At 35.5% G+C, this 11054-nt stretch overlaps 1 protein-coding gene across 1 annotated transcript; it reads right to left on the minus strand.

Annotated features, from left to right (window-relative positions):
* Positions 1–1078: 1078 nt before the first annotated feature.
* On the minus strand, positions 1079–5684 carry LOC101627521 (olfactory receptor 2H2-like). The gene is made up of 2 exons (XM_012734127.1): positions 4771–5684; positions 1079–1130 (listed from the first exon to the last, which is right to left on the minus strand). Exons 1-2 carry the CDS (start codon positions 5682–5684, stop codon positions 1079–1081), a joined length of 966 nt encoding a protein of 321 aa, XP_012589581.1.
* Between the last annotated feature and the right edge of the window lie 5370 nt (positions 5685–11054).

Genomic DNA, 11054 nt, shown 5'->3' on the forward strand with positions numbered 1-11054 from the left:
AATATGTATAGCTGGATAACAGACACATAAAAAATGCTTATCATGATTTATTGTCAGGAAAATAGATATCTAAATCACTATAAGTGACTATGTCAAATTGGTGAGAAAGGCTTTAACCAAAAAGAGCAGAAACAAGTCCTTGAAAGGATGTAGAGGAAAAAGTGTATTTCTGATGGAAACAGTTTGCTCCAGCCATTATAAAAAACAGTATGGATGTTCTCAAGGATTTCAAAATAGACCTGCCATATGACCCACCAATTCTACACTCAGGTATCAGCCTGAAAACACAAAGGAAAACGTTTTGGAGGAAAACGTGCACTCCTATGTTCTTTGCAGTATTATTTATAATGGCCAAACTATGAAAACAACCTAAATGCCTTGATGCAGATGAGTGAATCAGGAAGAGTGATATACATGCACAATGAAATAATACTCACCTAGGCCTCCCTTGTGGTGCAAGAGGATTAAAGATAGCACCAGCAAGCTAGTCACAGCCACTGCTGCACAAGTTCTGATCCCTGGCAAGCCAGGGAGCTGACCCACATGGCAAAGCAGTCCTCTCCTGTCTTGCCTACTGCTCCCTTCTGCAGTATATTTTGCTAGATCAACCTGTATTGCTCCCCACTCTCTGATGAACGCTCTGACCCCCCATACCTCTGGCTTAAACCCCATTCATAAATCTTAAAAAAAAGAAAAGAAAAGAAAAGTACTGGTTTACTATGTGCTTCCTTCTGCAGCAATGGATGAAGCTGGAGGGTATCATTCATGGTGAAATAAGTCAGAAGATACAAGAAAAATAAACAGATTTCATCACTTATATGTGGAACACAGATAAATTAACAAAGGAACAGATAAAACCAAAGTAAGAATGAATGCTAGAAAGCTGACTATAAAAATGAGGGCAGTAAAGGATGAAGAAGACTTGGTGGCAAGAACAGAAAGGAGAGACATTAGGAACATGGAATGACTCAGGGTCTTTTCTGCCTTGCAGAAACCTAGTAACAAAAGATGGCCAGTAACTGAATATGCACCAATGTATCACATATGTGACCCTGAGCACTTAACAGTAAAAAGAGGTCTAAGAGGCTTCATCTGCTGCCTGCCAGCTTGCCTGGGTATCAGGCCCCCTGCTTCCACATTAAAGACATGTCAGACATATGCCAAGATTCTTTTTCCATTTGCTCCAATCAACAGTGAACCTGCCTGATCTGGGATGTTTGCACAACAGGAGGGAGCGTAATGGACTGTGGTAGCTGACAGTTGTTTTTGTTTGTCTGACTTTTTTTTTTTTCATACAGCATGTGACTCCATTTATATAAGTTATTCAGATTAGGCAAATCTACAAAGACAGAAATAGATATGTGGTTACAAAAAGAAAGGAAATAGTTAAAGGGCGAGGCTTGGAGAGGTGATAGAAATTTTTAAAAATTTATGATGTGCTGATTGTACAACTGTGACTATACCCAGTAATAATCTCTTGGCATCAACCACTGAGATCTAACTACAGGATTTATCAGTTGGCAAGAAAAGCTTATAGTCCCAGTTAGGCAGCCTAGCCATGGTTAATTGAGGGCACAAGAACTTCTAAATCAGCGTTACTTAGTCATTTTCACCAACAATTTCCACATTGGCTCCACTGGAACATGGTCAGGCCTGGAGTATATTCTGAGGTCCTTTCTGCCCGATCCTATTTCCTTCCCATTATTTATGCATGCAAGAACTAGGTCATAGGCTAGAGGTACAGAGGTGCAGGGAGTGAGAAGATTCACTAGAGACAAAGTGTGGAGCATATCAGGCAGATTGACTAAGTACACTGCTGAAGGGAGAGGCAGGGGAGACAGGAGAGGTCTGCTGTGCCCTGTGGGTCAGCTCCCTGACTGGGGATGGAGCTTATGCTGTAGTGGCAGCAGACAGCTTCATACTACTGTGCTTTGACACCTTGTGCCACCAAGGAGGCCCTTACTATTGGTGTTTTGCTGGTGGATCTGGTAGAACAACAATTTGGGGGGAGATCCTATAATTATAAAACTTACACAATGATCTAAACCAATGTTATTTAAATTTTAAAAATTAAATAAAACATTTTTTTCATAGCAAAAAAAAAAAAGTCACCATAATATAATACCCTACTGAATGGTGGAAAATATGTGTACATCTTAAAACTGAATGTAGCTGATATCCAAAATCTACGATACCTCATGCAATTCAGCAAAAGGAAATGGCCCATCAAGAAAAAGGGTATTAGAATTAAAATGCATTTTTCCCAAGCAGACATAAAAATGAAAAATAGGATATTTCCATATAAATAAATGCTAATCATCACTGTGTCAGGGAGATGCAGATCAAACCACAGTGAGATACCACTTAGGATCTATAATATTGCTTCAACAGAAAAACCAGAAAAAATGAGTGACACAAGCTATGCAACCTCTGTCAACAGACATGGTATGGATGGAGGGGAAATGCTCTGAAAAACCAGACTTTCCACACTAACTTATGTTATGATCTCCCTTTTTGTATAATCGTAATATCAAAATATTCTGAGCAGCCTTCAGTTTACAATTGGATTGCCTCAGCCTCAGAAGGCGCTACCTGGCCCTGACAAGCAAGTATTGCACCAGGGTGAGAAATTCCTCTTGAAGTCAAAAGTCATTAAACAACTGGCTGACTAATAAAAACAAATGGCTGTTACTGCAAAGTCTTTCTCACTGCCAGAGGGAGGAAAACCCAAATCTTATCACTCTATCTCACATAGCCTTCTATTCAGTTTCTAAATAACCATTCAAGCTTTCTACTATCTAGTCTTTAGATATGGAAATTCACCCAAGTCACCTATTCAGAGCTAATCAGGTTTTTTACCTTCTAGACTTCAAGGAAACTCAAAGTTTCTAAGAAGTTTTTCAAAAATGTTGCAAGAAATTTCTTCCTGCCCTCACTTTACTTTACCTCCTAGGATGTCTCTATGAGAATGAAAGCCATTAAGTAATAGATTTTATTTTGGTTAATCTTCACTGTGGTAAATATAGTAATATTAGTCTTAAACTTTGTGAATCTATCTACCTGTTTTAACCTTGATAGATTGATTTTAAAAATGCTATAATCTCAACTAAAGGTCAAAACGACCCCAGACTATTCTTTAAAAAAAGGTGATTATGATCTCAGCCCATTTCATATGCTAATGTCATCCCTCTGCCTGCCTGAAATGTATAAAATAAACCTCTGCTGAAGGCAGAGCAGAAAGACTTACACCCAACTCCCATCCCCGAGTCTTCCTCGGGCGCCCGCTCCCCTTTTTTTCCCTTTCCCCCCCTTTTCTAGGAATCTCCACTCGGACGCCATACCCACCTTGAGACCTTGCCTGTTCTGCCCCCCAGTAATCTGTGATTGGGGACAAAGAGTCTCAGACAAATAAGTATTGGCTGTATGGATAGAAAACAGGACCCTTTATACTGTTAGTGGAAATGTAAACTTGCCTGGTCCCTATGCAGAAGAATGTAGAGATTCCTCAAAATATTTGAAATAAGTTAAATGTATGATTCAGTAATTTCACTCCTGTGTATCTACCCAAATAATGCAAAAACCCATACTTGAAGGGATAGATTCACTTCCGTTCTCATTACAGCACTATTTTAATATTCATGGTTTGGAAACAGATGAGTGGGTTAAACAATTGTGGTCTAAATAGCCAATGGAGTATTAGTCAAATATAAGAAAAAAATAAAAACTTGCCATTTTTATAACATGGATGAAATTTGGAGGTGATAATACTAAGCTAAATACAAATACCAGACTGCTTCACTTATATCTGGAATCCATAGGTATACAAAACTAAAGGTCTTGTAAGTCCGAATCAATAATAAACCCTTGGAAGTCGTAGAATTAAGGCTTCCAGAAGGGAAATTAGAAGGTGAAGTGCAAAGTGGGGGAGAGATACAACTGACTCTAACGGTGGTATGGTGAGGTAATAGAGACATGAAGGACATTACGCTACACCTTTAAATAAAATACAGTGGTAAACCAATAGTACTTCAATAAAATCAATATTTGTTTAATAAATAAAACTAAAATCTGTAGGAAGAATTAGTAACAACTGAATCTGATAAAAAGAGGTTAAAAAAATCATTTCATTACAACTGAGATTCAAGTAAATTGAAAATAGGAGCCTATTTTTGTAGTTTGGGATCTGGAATATCAAAACTTCAATTAAGAAACTTAGACACAGCAGCTGTACCAGGGAGCAGTACACGCGAAATTCTGCTTGGCAAACACTTTTGTACCGGGTCATTTTAAGCACAAAACATCAGAAAGTGGACGTACTAAGACAAGGAAGGAGACATAAATCAGAACCAAGACCCAACATTTTAGAATATAAAAGAATGTATTTTGTGGAAATATCTATCTCACAACTCTCTGGGTTTTGTTGGAATTATATAAAAGTACTGGATAAATTCAGAAGAAAAGGGAACCTACAAAGAGAAAAAGAAATGAAGAGGCATGAAATACATTGCTTGGTCTTTATTTTGCAAATTTGTGTTTCTTTCCCCCTCCAAAATCCATCGTATGGCATGTTCTTTAAGAAAGTGACTATTGAATAGATTCCTCCCTATACCATACTGTGCCTACATCAGTCAGTCACTGCTGAATGGAAATGTATTTCCAGCTGAACAAAATGCAACTTTCCTATGTTAGAGTTCGGAAGTGTATTTTCAGCTTTCTGTAAATAGTTCATTTTCACTTCTCCCATTATTCTAGAAGCTCCGGGTCCTCTGCCCTAGTCTTCTTATTGCCCCCTTTACCTCCTTGTTTCTTAGGGTGTAGATGAGTGGGTTAAGAGTTGGGGTTACAACAGTGTAGAAGAGGGTGTAAAACTTGCCCCGTTCCTGAGCATACTGATTCTTGGGTTGCAGGTATACAGCAGTGACTGTGCCATAGAAGAGGGAGACCACAAGAAGGTGAGAAGCACAGGTACCAAAGGCTTTCCTCTGCCCTGATGTTGTTTTTATTTTCAGCACAGCCTTAGCAATAGCGCCGTAGGAAGAAAGGATAATGACGAGGGGTACCACCAAGAGAAGGATACTAGCAATGGACATCTGGATCTCATTGTAGGTCGTGTCCGCACTGGAGACCTGAATCAGAGCTGGGACTTCACATACAATATCATCCACTCTCTGGTGAGAACAGAAGGGTAACCGGAGGGTAGTAGGGGACTGGATCAGAGACTGAACCAGCCCAGTACCCCACGCCATGAGGGCCAGCTGCAGGCATAGTTTTGGGTGCATGATAGTGGTATATTGAAGGGGATGACACACTGCCACGTAACGGTCCACAGCCATGACGACAAGAAGGACACATTCAGTGGCCCCAAGCCACAAGAAAACATAGAGTTGAATGGCACAACCGATGTAGCTGATGGTCTTCTTTGGGCCCCAGAAATTAACCAGCATCTGTGGAACACAGCTGCTAGTAAAACAGAGTTCCAGAAGGGAAAGATTGGAAAGAAAGAAATACATTGGGATGTGGAGCTTAGGATCCTTCCAGGAGACAAGAATGATGATCATATTTCCTGTAATAGTCAAGCCATAAAAAATCAGAATTACCCAAAACAATATCTTCTCTAAATGCGGCTTGTCAGAGAAGCCCAGGAGGATGAAATCACTGTGGCTGGCATTGCAAATTGTGATCATATTTTCTGGGACATTTGCCTCTTTGGGGAGTTGCTCAAAAGTTTGTGATGATTTCATTATGGAGACAGGAAGAAGGGAAGTATGATTTATTCAGTTCCCTTTTACTCAAGGATATGATTTTTGCCTCCTACATTGTGGGAAAAATTCAAAGTTTAGTGATTTTTAATCTGTAATATTCACTATTCACTTTCTATTTTCTCTTTTCCTCTTTCATATCATCTCCATATCTTATATCTGATTATAACTGTACATTATAAATAATATATATGATGCCTACTAAAAATGAATTTGCTAAATATTATGAAATCATTCCAATTTTATTCTCAAAAATGTATACATACCACACTTATTGCAATGTTATATATGTTTATATATATATATATAAACTATAACTATATACTACTATTCAATAACTTTTGTCTCCTCTGTTTATTATTTACCTGTATCTTTGTATTTCAATTTATCTGATGATTTTTATCCCATGTTTCACTCCCTCCCTGTCACCTCTCCTATCCCTTAGTCTCCTTTTCTCTTCTCCCTCCCTTTCCCTTCTTCATTTTTCCTTTCCACTTTTAGTCGTTGAGCTTGAAATGTACCTCATCCACATTGTACTAGATAGTCTTAAAAATTTATTTCAACTTTTTTGCTTTTACCTTAGTTCCTTAGATTTTCTATGGGGAAAAAATCTTGAAACTTACCTATGCATTTTTGGAGGAATTAATTGTGAAAACACAGAAACAAAGGAGTTCCTGACCTGTAGTAATTGTTCAATACTTGTTATCTATAATTAGCATGATAATGAAACTATTTAAATGATAGTTCTAGATGCAAACCGTCAAGATATATTGACAAAAGTTTGCAAAGATTATTTTCCCATATCATTTCACAAATATAGATTTCAGAATAATCCTATAATCAATGGCGATAGATGAATTTTATTTAGAGCTAAATGAAGCTGTGTTGAATATGAGCAGGAGCAATGTAGCTATGCTTGTCTGAATTCCTATCATGTAACTAACATTTTTTTCAAGTAGATCAGTATATTTAACACTCACACATTTTTTCAGGATGTAAAAATAGCCTGAGTTAGTGTCCTATATTTTATCAGTAGTTATGTACATTTCATCAATTTAAAATAATCCTAATAATGTTAAAGTATTTAGGATTTATCCTTTCATATAAATTCTAATATAGAAAACCAAATAACTGAAAATAAAGTTGAAAACATTTAAAATCCTTTCATACTATGCATTGTGTCAAATGGGCCCCTAGATTCAGGAGTCTGAGAAAATTATAACATGACCTGATAATTACAATTCATTGCATAGTTATACATTGAGTGTGAATTCTTAATTTCAGTTTAGTACAAGTGGAGCATATGGTGTATATACGATTATTTAAGGTTTTCTATTAATATGTGGTTTTGTTTTCACACAGCTTGCTGGAGGTTGTTTCCTAAATATGCTCATTCTTGTTTCTCTCTGACCTTCCTACCCTTTTCCATCTATAATGAATCACATTCAACTTTATTGACACACAAGAAATAGATTAAATTGTTTGCTCAATCAGTAGTTTTTATGATTATGAGTTTTTAATCTACAGATAGTTCCCAAGCACAAGTTATCTGGTAAGCCATTAAGATGCATATTATCTCTCATATTTTTAAATTTACTGTTTTTTCTTTACTATACCAATGATTTTAGAAAATTCAAATATTATCTTTGAATCTCTTCTTTTTTTCCTGTGTCTCATCCATTACAATGTATAGTTTGTTGTTTGTTTGTTTTTTTTTCAAATTACAGTCGAAGTGGAAATACTTTGGTTATCAATATGAGTTTGATAGGTAGGAAAATAAGATCTAATGTATTAAGGAATTGCAGTCTTGTAGATTTGCAAAATTTAAAATCAAATTGCCTGTATTCCACCCTGTGTCTTTCACTCACTTCCTTTAACTTCTGATTTGTGTTCTATATCTATTAGGATTGTTTCTCATTTCCTTGTTTTAATATATAATCTAAAAATAACATATAAGTATATGTTAGTGCCTATATATCTAAATTATTAATATCTGTATCCATATATCTATAGCTTTCTCTATATCCATATACTTATGTTTGTATCCATTTCTTTTTATGATGAATCAGTGGAAGATTTATATTTTACAGCCAGTGTTAACTCTTAAAAAATGTTATTGGATGGAAGGAAAGAGTCTTAGGTTAACTGACATATACTATGTAAAGTATGAGAATATGCTTCATTTCTGTCAGATTTCCATCTTCTTCCTGAAAATATAAGTATTCCTGTGAGGTTTTTTCAGCCTATCTCTCTAACTTTTCAAAATAATATCTGAAGGGGTTTTCCTGGGAGCCAATACATCCCAATTCCTCTGATTCAAATGTGTGATAAAATATTTATTTCTCACCTTCTCAAGTAGATGTCCTGATGACAGTGTATCACATCTCCTTAGCCCACCTGATTTTAATAGGGCTGAAATGGGCAGTGATATGTGAACTCAGATTTACCTCACATACCCTCTCAGTGACCTACCTCAAGCATGCTGTATATGTCTTTCTTTCTGCCCCAAGGTCTTATCTGGCACTATGGGATCCCACTTGGCACATAGACAAGTTACTTCCTGTAATGCAAGGGATTTAATGACCCTAGAGGAAACCTCAAATAAGGGTTGATGATAGCTAGTAAGTCAATGTTCCATAAGCTTTTCCATTATTTGAAAAAAAAAATTTGTGTACTTTGCATAACCAGTGAGTAAATCCTAAAAATAAGTAATCCAAAAATTATTTGTCTTATTCTTCCTGTTCCCTCACTCATCCCTCCTGAAATAAGTTAAAAAGTCAATTATTTAAACCTAATTTTATTTCTCAAACTCTGCTTTCAGGGAAATATAAATATAGTGGATCCAGGAAAGCAGTCTTAGCAGAGCATGAAGAAGTCAAAATTCAACTAGCACTTCTTTATATATTGTAATATTACCCTCTTGTCAAATAATAAGATTTTCGTACATATGCAAATTGATAGGATGCCCTTTAGTTCTTATGACATAGATTTTTGCAGTGCAGAAGTTTGTTTTTGCTTTATATATAGCCCAATATCTTTGTGTATTCTTTTGTTTACTTTGCTATCTATAAAGCTGTATTTAAGGCTGAGGTCAAGTAGCATATGACCTATGTATACCTGTGTATCACATCTCCTTAGTCCACCTGATTTTAATGGGGCTGAAATAAACAGTGATGTGTGAATTCAGATTTATCTCACTCACCCTCTCAGTGATCTACCTCAATTTTATGGATTCATATATTATATATCCATTTCCACTTTTATCCTATTTTTGATTGATATATGTGAATGATGAATGAATGTATATGGAGAGTGGGCTAGTTCATTTTTTAGCATGTAGTGGTCCAGTTTTATCAACACCAATTAATAAAAGAGACCTCCCTTGTGCACTGTATGCTCACAACTTCTTTTGGCATAATTTAGTAGTCTATATATGTACATATTTATTTTGGTGTTCTCAATTCAGTTTCATTATCTGTGTGCCTATGCACTATTATGCTATTTGATTATTATTACTTTGTACTATAGTTTCAGTACAGGCAACATTATATTTCCACTTACATTCCTTTTTTCTCAAAATTATTTTTTCTAATTGGGATCTTTTGTAATTACAGTATAATATTTTGATTTTTTCATTTATATTTATGAAGAATCATTGGGATGTTGATACAGTTGAAACAGATTGCATCAAAACTATATATAACTTTAAGTAATATCACCATTTTAACAATCTTACTTCTTCCATTGTATGATATTGGAATATATTACTATTCTTTATATCTTGTACTTCTTTTTAATAATGACTTACAGCTTTCAATGTACAGGTCTTTTATCTCTTTGGCTAAATTTATTGCAGGGTATTACAGGTATTTGCTGTTATTGTAAAGTGGATAATTTTCCCGATTTCCTTTATGCTAGATTATTACATGCATATAGAAAAAGAACAGGTTTCTCTATAAATTTACTCACTGTTCTGGGAGTAAACTATCTGATATCTTTTTACTATACTCTGAGATTTTCTATGCAAATTCTCAAGTCATCTACAAATAGTGATAATTTTACTTATTTGCAAATTTGTTATATCTTATATAATTTTCTTCTCTAATTTCTTTGGTAAAACTTTTAAAATGATGTTGAATAATGGGTAAGAATTAACATCATTGTCATGTCCTTAATCTTTAAAAAATGTGAAAGCATTTTTACAATTTAGTATGATGTTGGCTATGGTTTTATCATATATAGCACTTGTTACTTTGAAGTATGTCAAAACTTTTTTGAGGGTTTTCATCATGATTGAATGTCAAATCTTATCAAATGATTTTTTTTTCTGTATATAGTGCAATGATTATATGATTTTGTCTTTTTTGTTGGTGTGGTATATCACTTTATATATTTGCAAATGTTGAACCATCCTTTGCTTTCTTGAAATAGAACCCATTAATAAGAGTGTATGACTCATTTAATGTACTGTTGCATTTAGTTTGCTAGCATTTTGTTGAAAAATTTTGTTGTACATTATTCAGAGTATTCTGTAGTTTTATATGCCTCTGATGTTCTCATCTGGTTCTGGAGTCAGGGTAATATTTACCTCATAAAAAGTATGTTGAGGGCCCTCCCAGGTGGTGCAGCGGGTACTGTACTAAGAAGCTTAAGCCACTTCCGCATGAGTTTGATTCCCGCCTGCCCCGGAGGTGACCACATGGTGCGGCAGACCTCTCCTGACCCGCCCGCTGCTCCCCTCAGCAGTGTACTTCGTCGATCTGCCTGTTCTGATCCCCACTCTGTTCCTGGTGAATCTTCTCACCCTCAGCATCTCTGGCCTGTACCCCAGTTCTGTATGAATAAATAAATAAATCTTTTTAAAAAAAAAAGTATGTTGAAATTTTCCCTGCTCTTCAATTTTCTGGAGGAAGAATTGAGAAATTGATGTATTAATTCTTTGAAAGTTTGGTAGAACTTGTTTAAATACCCATCTGGCCCAGAGCTTTTATTTTTGGGGGAGACTTCTGATTACTATTTCAAAACCCTTACTCATGATTAGAACATTCAGATTTCTTACTTCCTGATTGAGACTTGAAATGTTGTATGATTTTCTAGGAACTTCCCAAATAGCCTAGACTGTCATTTGTTGCTGGACAAATTGCTCATAATACTCTCATATGATACTTTGCATCTCTGTTGCATCTACTTTTTGAATGCTTCTGATTTTATATATTTGAATTTTTTTTTAATTTGTGATTCTGGCAGGGAATTGATTTCCATTTCTCTTTGCTTTCTTCTGTTTCTTTTAATAAC

Source organism: Condylura cristata, unplaced genomic scaffold (genome assembly GCF_000260355.1).
Source record: "Condylura cristata isolate star-nosed mole 26May11 unplaced genomic scaffold, ConCri1.0 scaffold00046, whole genome shotgun sequence".
NCBI classification, from domain to species: domain Eukaryota; kingdom Metazoa; phylum Chordata; class Mammalia; order Eulipotyphla; family Talpidae; genus Condylura; species Condylura cristata.

Coding starts and splice junctions, on each gene's coding strand:
- LOC101627521 (XM_012734127.1), bottom strand. CDS start 5,684: ATGATCACAATTTGCAATGCCAGCCACAGTGATTTCATCCTCCTGGGC. Junction 1,131..4,770: donor GGGGCAATAAGAAGACTAGG/GCAGAGGACCCG, acceptor TTAATGTGGAAG/CAGGGGGCCTGATACCCAGG.